At 48.4% G+C, this 17,599-nt stretch overlaps 1 protein-coding gene across 8 annotated transcripts in view; it reads right to left on the bottom strand.

The window, feature by feature from the left end:
* PLCB2 (phospholipase C beta 2) overlaps positions 1–17,599 on the bottom strand; it is a 70,312-nt gene that overhangs the window by 15,974 nt on the left and 36,739 nt on the right. For 5 of the 8 annotated variants that reach the window (XM_005284709.5, XM_065593169.1, XM_065593170.1 and 2 more), the window contains 13 exons: positions 14,371–14,424; positions 12,530–12,605; positions 11,771–11,871; positions 10,791–10,957; positions 10,443–10,589; positions 9,194–9,351; positions 6,925–7,007; positions 6,337–6,421; positions 5,096–5,246; positions 3,994–4,085; positions 3,558–3,654; positions 2,410–2,494; positions 1,718–1,842 (listed from right to left, as the gene is read on the bottom strand). In XM_005284709.5, coding sequence (XP_005284766.3) covers positions 1,718–1,842; positions 2,410–2,494; positions 3,558–3,654; positions 3,994–4,085; positions 5,096–5,246; positions 6,337–6,421; positions 6,925–7,007; positions 9,194–9,351; positions 10,443–10,589; positions 10,791–10,957; positions 11,771–11,871; positions 12,530–12,605; positions 14,371–14,424 — 1,421 coding nt within the window. Of the gene's footprint in view, positions 1–1,717; positions 1,843–2,409; positions 2,495–3,557; positions 3,655–3,993; positions 4,086–5,095; positions 5,247–6,336; positions 6,422–6,924; positions 7,008–9,193; positions 9,352–10,384; positions 10,590–10,790; positions 10,958–11,770; positions 11,872–12,529; positions 12,606–14,370; positions 14,425–15,915; positions 15,999–17,599 lie in introns of those variants that run through there. The other 3 variants (XM_065593167.1, XR_006176135.2, XM_065593171.1) reach the window with 3 other exon arrangements.

The following is a 17,599-nucleotide window of genomic DNA, read 5'->3' as shown; positions in this document are numbered from 1 at the left end:
AGTGCAGAAGTAAGGTCTGTATGTATCAAGGAGCCGTAGAGACTGAACTTCTGTAGCCTGCACCTCACACCCCCTCCTGCACCTCAACCCCCTCCTATCCCCTACCCCTACAGCCTGGAGCCCCCTCCTGCACCACAATCTCCCTCACAGACCCCTCACCCTCTCCTGCATCCCAACCTCCTGCCCCACGCTCAGCCAATGCACACACTGCAGTTGAGAATGTTACTTATTTGTGACAATCCCTGAAGGGTTTTTGGGTCTATAAACCACAAATGACACTAATAAAAAGTAAAATTAATGAAATGTCCAGTGTATTCTATGAGGTTAGGTGCAGTGTGACCATATGACCCCTGCACCCAAACTCCCTCCCAGAGTCTGGACTCCTCACTCCTGCACCCCAACCCACTGCCCCAGGCTCAGCCCGGAGCCCCTTCCCACATTCCAAACCCCTCAGCCCCAGCCCAGAGCCTGCACCCCTTCCCGCACGCCAACCCCCTGCCCCAGCCCGGTGAAAGTGAGTGAGAGCGAGTGACAGCAGGAGGGGGAATGGAGTGAACGGGGCGGGGCTTCAGGGAAGGGGCAGGGTAGATCTTGGGTTGATCTTAAATTCAAAAAGTGATCTTGTGCGTAAAAAGGTTGGAGACCACCGCTCTAGCCCTTCTCAATTTGTCTGCTCCGCTATTAATGTTTGCCCTCTCCTCCTTCCTTTGCCATTCACTCACTCTTTCTACGCCACGTATATCATACAATCCCCTCTCCACCAGTCTCTCCAACTTTCACTTTTCCTTCCCCTCTCTCCCACTTTCCCTCTCCCCAGCCCACCTATCGATTCCAAGGCCAGAAAGGACCATTGTGATCATCTAGTCCAACCTCCTGTACAACACAGGCCAGAGACCTTCTCCCAAATAATTCCTGTTTGAACCAGAGCGCATCTTTGAGTAAAACACCTAATCATGATGTAAATTTGCCAGTGATGGAGAATCCACCTGAACCCTTGGTAAACTGTTCCAAGGGTTAATTATCCTCACTGCTCTAAATCTGCACTTTATTTCCAGTCTGAATTTGTCTAGCTGCAACTTCCAGCCTCTAGCTCTTCTACACTCTCACGCACGTGTGTGTGAGAGACAGAGGCCCTTCCTCCCCACCTTCTGACCCTGGGCATGCAGTACCTGACGTGGACATGGGAAGGGGGAGCCCTGGAGCCCCTTCCTGCCCACCCCAGATCAACAACACTGGAAACAGCAGTGGGGAGGGAAAGTGCTAGAGTGCGGTGGAGGGAAGCTCCTCTGCCTAGTTGTGCATGCTGCCTACAACAGCATCTGTGGCTTAGGTGTAGTTGTGCCTCCCAACAGCCTGTGTTAACCACTACACTCCCCACACCATCTGAAGAATGAAATTAGGCTGGCCTGATATGATTTCTGCAGATGCTGGACTGCATGGATAGTATGTGGGAGGATGGAGTTCAAAGGTATTGTCGTGCAGGGCTAACTCTGTCAGTGCTGCTGAAAAAGGCTCTGTCTGCAAGAGAGTCTCAGTTGGAGACCGAGAGATATCCATGGGTAGGTCGAATTTGACAAGACAAGGGCAAAGCAAACAGCACACATGTTCAGAGGCACCTGGTAATACCGGGAAATCCCAGTGAGGGAAAGAGGGGAAATAAGAGTGGGTGTGAACACAACCCCACCTAGTGAGAAGTATGGGACAGCTTGCAACTCACCCATTGTCTGGAAGTTTAAGGCCACCATTTGACAGCCGACGTTCCAGAACATCTGAGGCATGTAGTTGGATGAGTCCATCCGGGTGCCCTTGGGGTAAATCCGGCTCATCTGTCGCTTGTTATATCTGCAGTTACTCCATAGGAAACGGGTCTGGAGTGGCCTATTGCTGCACATGTGCCCTGGGACTAGCTCCCAGTTCCAGATTACATGAGCTTCTTTAGGTCTGAAATGGCTGCATCCCTTGGTAACATCCCATGTTATAAACACCAGAGGCTTTAAAATATGGTATCAAAGCGAGAACCCTTTCCTGCAGCCCCAACATGATGTGCTCTATGCTTAGCAACAAGCATTTGGTAGTCCTGACTGCACCTGCTAGAGGGCAGCAGGCATCCTATCGGGAAGCCTACATGTGTCCCAGATAATAGTACCATGTCTGAGTTCTCTGTGTACTTGGTACTTTTCATGAATTGTGAGTAGGAGCTAATAAGGTTCTGAGCACCCAAAGCAAATTGTGCTGTCTTTACCTTATCCCAGGAGCCTGCAAGCACTCATGGGACTGTGCATTGTCGTACAGAATGATATCAGAATGATACTATATGACAGGGAGTAATGCTTTCATATTCCACTTAAAATGCATCACCCAGGTACACAGGACAATGCTGCCTCAGAGCTCATCTAGCAAAAAGGATACTCTACAAACTGCACAGCGGATTTGGTCAGTAGATCATAAGCCTTTATTTCGGTGAAGGAGGAGATGACATAACTTCGGTTCTGCTCTGGGAGTACGGAAGAGGGAAATGTTTAAAAGACAGGCACTCCCAGCACCCCATCTCATACTTTGGCAAGTGCCGCAATCAAAGCATGACACATTCATGCTGGGCCTCAGACCAAGAAACACCCAGCCTGTCTCTTTCCCCATGGACCCCATGATCAGATCAAGACACCTCCATCCTTGCTTGGCCCTCTGAAATGGGATTGGAGGAGTAATCATAAAGGTTTATTTGAGCTGTTGGGATTTGGGTTGGGTTTATCTGGGACATGCAAATGAACACATCCAGAGGATCAGCTTGCAAAGAGTTGGGGAGGGTGTTAAGAAGTTCACCTTTTCTTTTATAGAAAACATAGCAACAGTTACAGTCCTTAATTTTGTTTCCAAACCACACATTATAATCTCACAGACAGAGGGGGGCTCACATGGCAGAGATGTGTGCAACATAAATTGTTTCCTTGGTGTCAGTGCAAGAGTTGTCTTATTTCCCCTTAGCTTGAGTTGTAGGTTCAAGTGAACCCAAACACTGACAGCAAAGCTCAATGAAAAGCTCTGCATTTTACCAGGTTTTTCACTGACACCATGAATCAACCCAGTTCACTCAAAACTGGCCCCAGGTTTGAGAATCTGATGAACTTGGTGTGTTTGATGAAAGCAGGTGCATTTCAGATGGTTACAGGTGTACAGCTTTCTCCATCACCCAGCAGGGGGAATCCCCACTGAAGAGAAAGACCAGTCAAATATACTGATACAGACTGGGCTAAATTCTGCTCTCATTCACACCAGTGTAAGACAAGAATGACTCCATGGATTGCAGTGGTGGTGGTGTTGATTTTCGCTAGTGTAACTGAGAGCAGAATTTGACCCATTGACTACAAAGGGATGTGTGAGCTGCACATGTCCATGTTTGCTACTGTAAGAGAGAGCAAGGAGAAGATGGCATGGGGCAACAGAGTATCTGCAAATACAGCTGCAGTCAAAATAGCTGGAAATTGTCAATATGTGAAAGTTCATACTAGCTGTTTCAATGAAAACATTTAGAATAGTGAAAAGACAAGAATCCTTCTTACCTGTTGAGGTATCAAAGGAGTCAAATTTGATGGGCTGGATGTAATTAACCAGGCTGGACATTTCCTCGTAAGCTGTCACTTCCAAGCCAGCAGTGCCCTATGCAAAACGAGACTAGACAGATGAGACATCTCCCAGAAAAACAACACACTCACAGTTGGGTCTCTAAGGTTATGGCTACACTAGATCTGGAAGCAAGCGTCCCAGTCCTGGTCTAGACTTGTGCTAGCAGAGCTCACACAAGTACGCTAAGAATAGCTGTGTAGATGTTGCTTTGAGGTTGTGGCTTGGGGTAGAGCTTGGGCTCTCAAGCCTGTGGGGGACAGAGGAGAGGGGTCTTTAGATTAAATAGTATGATGGGACCCCACAACAAGCTGTGATAGGGTCACTGTCCAGAAGAAGCAAATGGACCAAGAGAGGAAAGGTCAGTGGCACTACCTCATCTGACTGCATCTTTTTAATCTGTTCTTCATCCAAGTTTCCAGATTCCTCTTCCTCTGGGTCCTCTTCGGTCACATCACCTGCCCAGACTAAGCATACACAGAGTTCACCAGCAGCACATTTAGACAGGATAGCATGAAGGATTGCTGACATGTTCTCTAATGCTGCCTCCACTAGCAAGGGAAACATGCCACTTTTCTGAACTGAAATTCCTCCCAGTGTAAACGTGGGAACACGAAAGGGGTACAAAATTGCTCTAATGGCTGCATCCAAATATGGAGAGGCACCGCTGTGGGCTGGCGCACTCAAGTAATTCAGTTCTTCCTCTTGCCGGTCTCCTTAGCCCCAAATAACAGTAACAGGATCTAAGTTGGCTGTATCCCCAGAATCTCCAGTCTCCCTTCATAGGCTTCTCCCATGAGAAGTGGGTTGTAGTCCCACTTCCCCCACCAAGGGTCAGACCTAATGGGACAAATCTGGGAGTGGATTTACTTTAGATCCTTATTCCTGGCTATTCTACAGAGGAGCTGTTCCTGCATTCTGTGTGCCTTCTGTAACAGGGGCATGGAGACTCCATGGGCTGAAATCTCACTTGTTCTGTCTTGGGGTCTCCAAATGTAAGATGCAAAAGAGATAAAAGATCTGGGGGAGCTGCAGGGTGTACAGGCCTTCAAAACATTTATGGTTAGGAAATATGTCATGGTGTATTTGCTGGATGCCATAGAGCTAGTCAATGACAACGCAGGAGAGGAATCAAGGGCAATATAGCCTATCCATGCACACATCAGATCAACAGCCAGTATATGCAGCAGTGCATCTCAGGAGAAGCAGAATGGTTGGCAGATAACCAGGCAATGTATTGGTAACATGATCTTTTAAGGCTCTGGTATCACTATTAGTGCTATATGGTGTCTGAAAACATCATTCTATTCTGAAGAGCTGATCCCCCTCATTCTCCACTCTGAAGTGCCTAAACGTATGTATATTAGATCTCTTGAAATAACACTGGGACGGTTTGGACTTTCTCCAAAGGGCCAGGCCACCCCATCTGAGTGGAATGAGTCCCCTCCCCCACTTCGTATTGTACCAGTATCAATACCATCCACTGTGACAGGCTGGTCAGTAGCTTCATTCCTCTCTTTCTTCAGAGAGTCCCGCCTATCTTCAAATGCAGATTGGTTCTTTTTGTTCTTAATCAGGATTTTCCCTAAGAGATCCTGAGGGCTTGGCAAGGGAACGCCCGGCTTCAGCTGTAACAGAGAAAAGTCCTTATTGAATTTCCCCTACAAAGAGACAGAGCTCATACACTCAGCTGTCCATCTGTATCTGTGAACATCTCCATCCACCTGTCTGCCTCCACACTGCACCATCTGCATCCTTCAACATCTCCATGCACCCGTCTGTACCTGTATCCACCTGTCTGCTTACAGTACCATCCACATCTTGTATCCTGGCCATTTGGCTGCCAATTTTTCATTGGCATCTACACTATTTTTATACCTTTCTCTATCTACAGCCCACACTTTTTAGATCTTTGTGCCTTGCTCTGTTTCCAGCCACACATCTGCCTACATCCAGCATCATTTAAAGAACCACCCAAATATCCTTCTGTATCCATCCAACTAACAGATGGTTTCCAGGTGCTCTACCGTGTCTGCCTGCCATGATTCTTCCCAAGAGGCACTGCATGCTTGCGTGATTCTATTGCTGTAGACCTTGTCCACCTTCCAACACCCGACATGCCATCCTTCATTGTGCCTTGCTGTACTGTGGACTGTAAGCACTTTGGGACACGGATGTTGTCTTTTTATTTTTCTGCAAAGCACCATGTATATTTATGGCAGAGCAGTAGTAATGTGCATGGGGTTTACAAAAAGGTAATATGCATTTGTACATGCAAACTGGGGAGCTGCATGTGCAATCAATTATCTTGACATGCACTCCACTGTTCTGTGCATGCAGCTGCATATGTTACTTACCTGACTATGTATTTCACATGCACAACTCAGATGAGGTCTGATTCTAAAGTTGAAGGAGTCACATAGGTGTAACTTAGAGCAGAAGCAGGCCTCTAGTTTCAAAAAATCTGGCCCTGAAGCTGAAAAGTTCACTCTTCATTCTCCAAGTTGCTCAGCACCCAGCCCCATTTCCAGCTGTCTCCTCTCACTGCCTCTGTCTCTAGGCTCACTGACTTTAATGCCTTTATAAGCCTCCTCCCACTTGCCACAAAGGATCCCCCAAATTACCATACAGGTGGCAGAGCCAGACTGCACCAGGGAGTGATCCATGTGTGTATGATGCCCTCTCCCCAATAAAAGTTCTCCCCCATCTTCCACTTACTGGATATTTTTCTAGTGGCTCTGTCAGCAGCATGTCCCCGAATATGGTCCTGCAGTACTCAGCCATCTTAGCCTGCTGCTTGGGCCTAAAGAATAATGCAATAAAACAAGAGTGAGACACGAACCTATTGAGTCTGGAAAATAGCATGAGCAACCCTCCTCCACCATGTACCGTGCCCTGCCACCCCACCCAAAGGGTTAACCCTAACCTCCCCTCATCCTGATCTCTCTCACGGGCTCTCTGGAACCCTTCTCCAGGACTAACAGCGTCTGCCCTGCTCCATCACCTCCCCAATGTTAGGCATTTTGGGGGAGGTTGAATGGGAGTGACAGGATGGGATTCACTGGTTTAATTTTCTCATCTTTTGGCATCAACCACCTCTGATCCCTCCAACAAAAACTCCTAACACTGCAACTCCAATGCTTCACCTTGCTACCCCCAGCCTCAGACACCCAGGAAATCACAACAATGTGTGAGGCAGCTGGAGAGATTGTGCTTGCCTCTACCTCCCCTCTCAGACAGCAAAAAGTTAATTCTCTCACGTGAGTTCCCCCGATGTGAGCCCACCAGCAACCACTGGATACTCACGAGTCAACATGGTTCTCAAAGGACAGGATAACTGGGTAGAGAGAGGTTTTGAAAGCACTTTCTGCAATGGCCTCAATGACATCCTAAACAAGAAGAGACAGACAGACAGAGCATTATTATAGTGTCCTGAGACAAGTAGCCACTCAGCTTTCACATCTCTGAGTTGATCTCTTCCAGCGACTCTCCCAGGCATGACTAAACTTCCTTTTCACACACGCCTCTCGTCTGGTCTCTCAGCATGTGAGGTACAACTTGGATTCCCTTTGGTTCTTTTATACTCAATACTTCACATTCAGAGGTGATGCGGAAGGCATAGGAGGGCCAGTGTATATCTTGTTACATGGGTGCGATTCAAAGTAAATGTGTCTAAAGAGAGACTAAATTTGATTCACTGAGGGGGCCAGAAAAAAAGGTGTAAGTGATGCCAGATTAAACTCTCTCAAGATTTACTGCGACACACATACGTCCTCTGAATTTGTCCACTTGTCTGTCATTTTATTTGCCTGTAAAGTCCTTCTTGATCCTGACGGTCTAATAGCACAGCAAACGGAAATGCTCAGCAACCAGCAGTTACTAACATTACAAATGCTGATGCCATGGAACTATTCTCAACAATGTTGATTTATTTTTTAAAATAATATTTTTCCCAGGCCCCTATTAAACTGCAACGAACTTTTCTCTATTTTCTTTCCCATTGTTGCTAAGTAGCAGGTTACAGGAGCATAGTTTTTCTCATTTGTAATTATCTGCCCCCGCTTACTCCTGCTCCATTCATTCAGTGATATCATACAATCCATTGTATACCGCATGATAGTACATGGACTGCACAGTTCAATCCATTGGGCCAAATTCAGCTCTGGTATAAGCCTGAGGAAGACAGTGGCATAATGCCAGGGATGAATATGGCCCAAGGACTTCAACCTGTGCAATCCCCGCCCACAACCCCCAAACCCTGATTCAACAAGCAGTTTCCCTCTAAGGAAGGCGGCTCCAGTGCCACTTCAGGGGGCCACTTGAGCGGGATTTCAAAGGAAGCTGCTACAAGTTCAGAAGAGGAGAGGGTGCAAAAGATACTATTAGAAAGACGGGGGGTCGGAGAAGGGAAGGAGCAGGAGATGGGAGTTCTGTGTATTATATAAACTAAAAACTGGGCTCATGCTGTGTTAACAGGCTATAATTCCATCCTGAGGTTCATTCACATGGTTTAGCAGAACCCCTCAGCGCAATTATAGCTTCCATAATACACCGTTGTGCTATTATTTGCCGTATCTGTAGTGAACTGCTATGCAAAAGCAACCATGATACCAAAAGAGCTAGCCTGGGAAATTGCCAGCATTGACTATTACAGGCAGGTCAAGGTACCGGAGCACTGAAGGAGAAAGGCTTTATTTTTTCATGTGTCTTGATAATAATGAAGTGCAGGAATGGGGGAGGAGGGAACACAGACTAAGTACAAGAGAGCTGTTAATTGGCTTCTGCCCGGTGGGATCTGGGCTTTGCCCGAGTGGACTGAGGGGAAGTGAGTTAAATGCATGGTGCATTTTTACCGTGCATGGTTTTTGTAATGTATGTGGTTAAATGCACTAAAACAAAATCCTTCAGTGTGAATAGCAAGTTCACTAGGCAATGGAGCGTGACCCTGGGCTGGCTCTCTTTCCCTGTGGAGTCTTTGAAGAGTCAGGGAAGCTGTACAATCAACACTCCACATGGCTGCTGCTCTGCTGGATGCATGTCATGTACTCCCATGGCATGGTCGTGACAAAAGGAATTACCCCCACAGTGCCGATATTTAACATTACAAACTTGTTGTAGACATCAACCTGTAGAAGACAACAAGGCTCTCTCTTAACCCTTATGGTCTTCTGAAAAGATGCCTGGTGCTTGTCATTTGTCTGAACTCATGCAGCTATTCATTCACACACTATTCATTCACACACTCATCCATCCACCTACCCAACCCTCCAACCACTAGGCACTCATCTATTCAACCATACATCTCTCCAGCTGCCCAACCACCTCTCTGATTCCCTATCTGACAATTCACAAGTATTTCACCTCATTTATTCAGACCCATCCATACAACAGCCCCGCTACTCTCCCTCAGCTATCTACTTTCCCCCAATTAACCTGCACATCGGGCCATCCTGTTAAATAGATGCTCATCTATCCATACACCTGTGTCCCCCTGCCCATTCTTCATCCATTCACTCTTGGTACACAGAAATAAGTACAAAATCAGGACAAATAATCTGTGGAGACAATCCCTCACCTTGAAGAGAATCTCAGTTGTCATGGTGAATCCATGGGTGATGATGGGCTCCTCATCTGGGGGACGACCCTTCCAGCAGTCCAGCTCCACACAACGGCAGCCAGACAGCAAGCTCTGGCGATACATTTCAGGAGATGAGATGCCAGAAAACTGGCCAGCTGGAGAGGGGCAGGAGGAGAAGAAGAGACTATGGTTTGCCATTTATTCATGTGAGTGCATTCTGCATGGAGAGCAGTAAGAAGGGGAAACAGCTCTGTGCACACCCAGGGCAAGCGGGCACTCCACACTGCAGGGAGATTTTAGGTAACTGTGCAGTGGAGCCCTACCTAACACTTCTTCCTCCCTCAAAGCATGGCCTATACTAATGTGTTTACCTTCTGCACATTGAGGGATGAGGTGTGATGGTATCCCCCTACCACCAATCTCTGGGGGAGACACCTGCCCAGTCAGTTGGGAGGGACACACAATTATCTGCTCTTGAATTCCTGAGGGATCTACATCTGCCCAGCTGTTGGGAAGGGGTGTGGATCTGCCTCCAAGTCTATGGGGTTATACACCTGCTTGACTCTTGGGGAGGAAACCTGCTTCTCACTGAAATCTTAGAGCATATATACCTGCCGAATCACTTTGTAGGCTAATGCATCTACCCAGGGATAGACACATGTCCAGCCAGTGAAGAGTGGCACACATCTGCTCAGCCTAGGGACTCCTGAGACAGAGACACACCTGGCCAGCCATTTAGGAAAGACAGGAACCTGCCCTCACATCCCAAGAATACCCGTGCCTGTCTATATAGTCAGATGATGAAGCCATAATCTTTCACTGCGATGGAGTTGGTGATGGGAAAAGACCCTGGCTATGAGCTTGAGGGCAAGGAGTTGCTCACCCTTCCTACACTGCAAATGTTATATATGCCCCATCACAGCCCAGCTACAGGCCATCCCAAAAAAGAATCCATCAGACACAAGCAGACTGTGACTCATTGTCTTGAGCATTTAGGCTGATCTCCCTAGTCCTTTTGCCTTGCTTGGCATCACCCAAGCGTGACTTTTCTACAGAAGAGCAGAGTATGCTTTTTCTTTTCAAACCCTTTCCAATGGGTCAATTCCTTACAAACTGCCCGATTGCTGCCTAGCATACATGGGGCAAAACCCATCTCCAGTGTCGGTACACATGCTTGGTACAACACACCTGCTTTGAAGCTAGGGGAAGATCCCTGGAATTGGTGTGTCATCCAGTGGAGAGATACCTGTCAAGTAGGTGTTGTGTGATGAGTTGATGAAGTAATGTGAGAGTGGCTGGGTCATGTCCTGGTACAGCACCACTTTGTCCAGTGATACAATATTGTTTTCAGGGCCACAGAGGAACCAAACCATCCCCTCTGGAGACAACTGCCCTGCGGGGAAAACAAAGCTATTAACAGAAGTGAAACAAAGAGGCCTGACTCCCTTGCAGGTGGGTAATGCTGAAACACAAGGGCCTGCAGGAGTTAGACTGGCTGCTCCAGACACTCTGGTAAGTATCAGTGCAATGTGCAGTGTGGGATGATTCCATAGCACTGGAGTGACAGAGAGGCAGTGTGCTGAACAAGACTCACCTCTCTGGATGTTAATCCCACTGGGTTCGTACTTCTCTATCAGGCCCTGCACCTGCTCTGGTTTGGCAGGAGGGAAAAGGATGTCATTGAGGCGGGAATCTCGCTGTTTCTTGTTGATAAACTTTGCCAAGTGCTCTTTGGTCATGTAGGGCTTGGCTTTCGAATGGCTAAGGGCAAAGAATCAGAGAGGAATGGAAGAGGGAATGTATTTAAGTGTTACTGGAAAACCCCTTTTACAGCAGTGAGACGCAGGCTAACCCTTCCTGCAGCTAGCTGTGCATGCCCATCTCTCTGGACTCCCACCATTTCCTAGAAGGCCTTCTTTTCTCTGAAGGCTCCAGCTCTCTCTCTCACTTCCTCTACCTTGCAGCACCCTTCCCTCTTCTTTGTATTTTATTTCGGTGTCTTATTGCTGCGTATTTAGTGCTGGTGAAAGGTTACACAGATTGGAGACCAAGGCCAAGGTTTTCAGAAGTGATCAGTGATTTTTGGTGCCTCAAGTTTTGGGTGTCCAACTTGAGACACTATCAAGGGGCCTGATTTTCAGAAGAGCTGAGCACTCACCTCTGAAAATCAAACCCATTTAAGCTGTCACCAGTTTGGCCACCTGCACACAGAGGGACCCAAAATCATTGGTCACTTCTGAAAATCGTGGTCTAAAGTTCTTTACCTGTCCACTGCACAGGTTCAAGCGCAGAAACTGGCAGTGCACGCTTCCCACCCATTTGATTCAGCCTTGATCTGTGACCACCTCTAGCAATGAAGAGGGTAGATCAGTCTCCATACTCTAGCCAGGCCTTGCCCTCTCTATTGAGGTTGGCAGTAAGCACATTAGGAGCAGGACTGAGACAGAAGTCACTTCATACACCCCAGTCATTTTGCTTCAGTTGTACCATATCTTCCTCCTTTATTGTCCCCCGTTTGCCTGTCTTTTCCCCTCATGAAACAAAGCCTGCCCCTGCAGCATGAGGAAGACTCACTGAGAGGTGAATATCTCATCGATCTCCGGACGGGGACACAGGTTCATCAGGAAGGTTTTATACACTTTCTCAGGGAAGTCCTCTGGATTGATCGCATCATTCTGAAACAGAAACCGCAGCTCACAAGTACTGCAAACCCATGTCTGCCTGCACTTCCTTATTAGAGCCAGTAGTCCATATTCCTATTGCCCTGCTCTGTAGTACCTGGAGTATCCCTGTTTGTGGTGGTGTGAATTAGCACACAGAGCATCAGATGTTGCTTAGAGAAACAGGGCAAATAGTTTGTGATACTTTGGGGGAAACTTTGGGGGAAGCTATTTCAATGGGGGTAGTTGAGAATTGTCCCTGGTGTCCCTTGGGAAGGCGCAGCTGTTGAGTGGATAAAGCAGTGGCCTGGGATTCAGAACATCTGGGGTATATTCTTGACTCCACTATTGACCTGCTGAGTGACCTTGGGCAAGTCTCTGTGCCTTTTTTTCCCTTTTGTCTACCTTATCTATTGAGACTGTCAGCTCTTTGAGGCCCTAGGTGACACTGTAATAGAAATAATAATAATTGATGTCATCATGGCAGGGAGTGAGGTAAAGCTACAATGTGGTACAGATTATATAGTTTCACAGTAATTTAGAATGTTGGTCAGGAAGTCTACCTCTTTGGGGCTGTTTTAGGGATAGCATCATCATGGTCAAGAGGTCAGGGCCAGTGAAGGAATTGTCCTGGAGTTCTGGACATCTCTGAATATCCCAAGAAGTCACTCACCTTGCCCTTTGGAAGGTGACAAGCATGTAATGCAGCTTCTACCCTCTTCCTGTCTGCAGGAAACAGCTGAAAAATACTGAGAGAGAGAAGAGCAGTCAGGCCTGCAAAATGACAATTTGTGAAGAGCAGTGAGCGAGAACAGAGGTTGGGGCTGCTGGCAGGTACAGTCACAGTGTGGGATAAGATGGGGGTGGGGTAGTGGGGAGCTACAGAGAGAGGGACAAAAGGGTGCATGCAAAACTGGGTCACAGAGAGAAAGAGAACAGATAGGTGGAGAGATGTTATGTACAAAATGCTTAAAAGTATTTAGGGGCCTAACTCCCATTGATATCAATACATAAATACCACTGCTGCTTCAATTCAGAGGTTTCCCCAACCAAGGGTAACTTTAGTTTCTGCTGGGGACCCTATAGGACAAGGAAGGGCAAACTACGGCCCACGGGCTAGATCCAGCCCGTCAGGGCTTTCAATCTGGCCCGGGGGATTGCCAGCCCCATGGTGCAGCAGGGCTAAGGCAGGCTCCCTGCCTGCCCTGGCCCCGCTCTCTTCCCAGAAGCGGCCAGCACCATGTCCCTGAGACCCCTGGGGTAGAGGGGGCAGAGGGCTCTGTGCGCTGCCCTCACCTGCAGGCACCGCCCCCTGCAGCTCCTATTGGCTGGGAATGGGGAACCGTGGCCAATGGGAGCTTTGGGAATGGTACTCGCAGGCGAGGGCAGCGCGTGGCAGAACCACCTGCCCCATCCTACCCCCAGGAGCCACTGCTGGACTTGCTGGCCATTTCCCGGAGCGGCAAGGGGGCAGGGCAGGCAGGGAGCCTGCCTTAGCCCCGCTGCATGCCGCTGCCACCCCAGAGCAGCGTCGGGCCAGAGCCCGTATCCCGAACGCCTCCTGCACCCCACACCCCAACCCCCTGCCCTGAGCCCCCTAAGTCCCTGCCTTGAGCCCCCTGCCGCACCCCTCCTGCACCCCAACTCCCTGCCCTGAGCCCCCTCCTGCACTTTGCACCCCCTCCTGCACCCCAACCCCCTGCCCTGTATGCCAGTATTTCTATACTACTGCAATGGCTGCTCAGGTGTGCACCAGGAGCTAAAGTAGCCCTGCTCTGTAGAAGGGGAGTGCAAACCACCTCCTCCATCACTGCACCAGCACAATCACCGGCACAGGGGAGAATAGGGCCTCAAGCCCGATTCTGCTCTCACTTGCATTGGTGTAAATCCAGAGTAACTGCTGAAATCAGTGGAGATACACTGGTGTTAAACTGGGATAAACTGGGGAGAAGACCCAAAGATTTTATACACAGATAATGGGAAAACAATTAAAGAACAAATCAGCTCAGAATTCCTGGATGGCAGTAAGAAACACAGGCATGCCAGCACCGCTGCCAGCCAGGCAGAAAGCTCATTTAGAGATGAACCAGGACCGGAAGCCCTTAAGCTTTTAGAGTGTGGTTAAAATGAGATTTGGATTTTACCCAGCCTTGGATTTGCAAAACAAAAGCCCAACAAATGAGGCTTTATACAATCCAAACCAGCCCTGGTTGTTGATCTCTACTCTAATTAATCCCAGGGTTCCTCTTACTGCAGTAGCAGGACAGCCCCTGCAAGTGGGCTCTCCAGACCCAAGGCATGTCCCCCATGGCCTAATCCCCTTCTGGGGACAGCCAAAGGAGACAGAAGTCCCTTTCCCTCTTCTTGGGGGAAGGACCAGAACCCCTAGGAGATAATGACTTCCTCTGGGTGCAGCAAGGCAGACAAAGCCAGGCTGGGCTCTCGTCCCTTCACCCACCTGCTCTGTTTTCAACCTGACTGGGTGCACAAAGAGATGTAAATGCCTGTACTCACTTCCTGACAGGAATTTTTCCTTCAGCGCTGAGTTGCATCTTCAGCTTCACCAGGCTGTGAAAAAGAGCAGATTGGTCAAGAACATGCTTGTATAACCTTTCCAGACCACACATGCCAGAATTCAAGGAGAGGGAAAGAAACTCAGATGTTAACTGCCAAATAGAGTCCTGTCTGCAGCATTGCTGTAGTCGCATTGGTCCCAGGATATGAGAGAGACAAGGTGGATGAGGTCATATCTTTGATTAGGCCAACTTCTATGGGTGAGAGAGCAGAGCCGGCTCTAGGTTTTTTGCCGCCCCAAGCAAAAAAAATTTTTGCTGCCCCCTGTCCCAGCCCTGGGCTCCTCGCCGGACCCTCCTGCTGCCCCAGCCCTGGGCTCTTCCCCCCCACCCAAAGCCCCTGCCACCCCAGCTCTGGACTCCCTCATTCCCCCCCACCATTGCCCCCCACACACACCTCCTGCCACCCCAGCCCTGAGCTCTCTCCCCACCACCTGCACCCTCCTTCCGCCGCAGCCCTGGGTCACTGGTAACTCGCTCCCACGGCAGGTCATTCAGCAGGAATTTTAGATGTTCACAGAACACAGACAGGATTGGTTCCCATATGGTTACAGAACTGCAGTAAAGTGGAACAATTTTCAGCTTGTGTGATTGGAGGATATCTGGATGCATATTATAAGACTGTCCTACATAAATGAAGAAAAGTTGAGGTGCCTTTATTATTCTTTTGTTACTCTCTTTCTTTCTATGGGGAATTTGCCAATGCAATATCACTGTCTTCCTTTTAAACAAACAAACAAAAAAGGCAGTGGCTGTTGAAAATAGCAATTCCAGTCCTAATAACCACTGGGAAGCATTTCTTGCTCAATTTTATCCTACTTTTTCTACCGCAAGTTACAGTGGATCAGTATATTTGATTTGGGAGAAATGAAGTAACAGCTTCCCAAACTGAGCTTGAGCACTCCTGAATTTTGAGGTGTTCAAATCTGGAAGGCAGGTGCTGGGGGAGGGAAGGGGGATGTGGCTCCGCGGGGGAGCACGGCAGCATGTATGCAGCAGTGTGTTTGGCGCTGCGCAGTGCCAGACACGCTGGTCTGAGTGGCACGGTAAGGGGGCTGGGGGGTTGGATGGGGTGGAGGTTCGGGGGGGCAGTCAGGGGCAGGGAGAAGGGGGGGTTAGATGGGTATGGGGTTTGGGGGGGCAGTCAGGGGACAGACAGCGGTTGGATAGGCATGGGAGTCCCGGGAGTTTGTCAGGGGACAGGTAGGGGGTGGGGTCCTGGGGGGAAGTTGGGGGGGGTGTCTCAGGAGGGGGCAGTTGGGGACAAGGAGAAGGAGGCTTAGATAGGGGGTGGGATCCTGGGGGGCAGTTAGGGGCAGGGGTCCCAGGAGGGGGTGATCAGGGGACAGGGAGCAGGAGGGGTTGGATGGGTTGGGGTTTCTGTGGGGGGCAGTCGGAGGGGGTGGATGGTGGCAGGGTGGGGCTACCCTCCCTCCTCGTGGAGTGTCCTATTTTTTGAATGTTAAAATATGGTATCCCTACTCACAGTGCAGCTCTCCATTCACTGCAGCATGAGGTTTCAGCTACCTCACTCCCTCCCCCTTTTTCCTGTTGGTAGTGGCCAAGGGAATGCTGGGAAATGTAGTTCTTTCCCTGCTCCAGGGCTGGCTCTATAGGCAGGGAGCTAACCAAGGAACTACAGCTCCCAGGGCCCCCTGTTGGTTCTCAGCTCCCAGGCTGGATCCCTGCCGCCCCTGCAAATGGGCTGCCCCAAGCACATGCTTGCTTTGCTGTTGCCTAGAGCCACCACTATGAGAGAGACGCTTTCAAGCTACACAGAGCTGTTCTTTAGGTCTGGCAGATTTTGAGATGCTACCCACCAGCAGAGGTTTGCTCCCAGTCTTTGGGTAGTAGGCAGAAAAAGTTAGGCAGTCAGCACAGTATATAAATACTTAGGCACCACAATGAGAAATGCCTGAGAAACACTCAAGAGAGGTGTTTTTACTGGTTGCTCTACAATGATCCCTGTGGTCAGTTAAATAATATGACACAGTCCTGGAAAGAAAGACTCAGCATTTGTCAGGGCGAATGTGATGCTGGAGGGGATCTTCCCTGGATATAGCTCTTGGGGCTCTGGATTTAATTGCTTTTGTGTAATACCAAGCATATGCTTAACTGTGTACTTTGGTTTCAGTCATTCCCATTATGGCTATGTCTACACTACACACCACCAGCAGAGGCATATAGTGTAGGTGTAGCTGCATGTGGCAGTGAAAAGCACACCACATCTGAGCCTCTCTCCACCAGAGTCTTTCCCTGCTGCTGGAGCCTTTCCTCGGTGCCAGTAAAGGCACCAGAAATGGGGAGCTGACAGAGCCTTTCCCCGCTGTAATGGGCATGCTAAATTAAATTGTATTATACTATTCAGCCACTAGATGACACTATGCATAAAAATCCCTTTTTTAACAACCCTCAATCATACCCGGCAGAGCATTAAAGGATCTTATAATGAACATAGCTGGTATGTATCAGCAAGTTTGTGACCAGTCCACATCTGGTACAGGAGCATGACATGGTGTCAATAGTAAACTAAGAACAGAAACAAAAGGAAAACAGCAACAGATGTTGCAGACAAAAGGAACAGCAACAAAGGTTCCAGGATCTCATCAATATGCCACTCTTCAGTGCCCCAGAGAACTTCAGCTTTCCCAGTGGACAGAATGGAAGCAGTATTTTGCAAGATTTTGAATTGCAAAAAACTCCATAAAGAAACTGGAGATATGTAGCGATCTTCTCTAAGATATGCTACAGGGAAGCAGACAGAGAATATCTTTAAATCCTTTGACTTTACAGAAGACAGTCATAGAGATGACTACAAAAGGGTTCTGGCTATGTTCGATGCATTCTTTATATCTCAGAAATGTGGTTTATAAAAGAGCATGTTTTCACCAGACACTTCAAGAACCAGGGGGGAAATAATGAATGTTTTATAAGAGCTCTGCATACATTGGCTGAAAACTGATTTTTGGGAATGCAAAACATGAAAATATCAGAGACAGGCTAGTAATTACTGGGTTAGAAGATAAAAACCTTTCACAGCAGCTACAATTGAAGAGAGATTTAACACTAGTGACAGCTATGCAGATAGCGAAAGAGTCAGAATTAGTCAAACAATATAACAAAAGGTAGGAGCAATTTGAAAACCCTGAAGCTAGCTAAGCTATAAACAG

This window comes from Chrysemys picta, chromosome 4 (assembly GCF_011386835.1).
Source record: "Chrysemys picta bellii isolate R12L10 chromosome 4, ASM1138683v2, whole genome shotgun sequence".
Classification (NCBI taxonomy): domain Eukaryota; kingdom Metazoa; phylum Chordata; order Testudines; family Emydidae; genus Chrysemys; species Chrysemys picta.
This window is presented reverse-complemented; position numbering and strand designations above follow the sequence as displayed.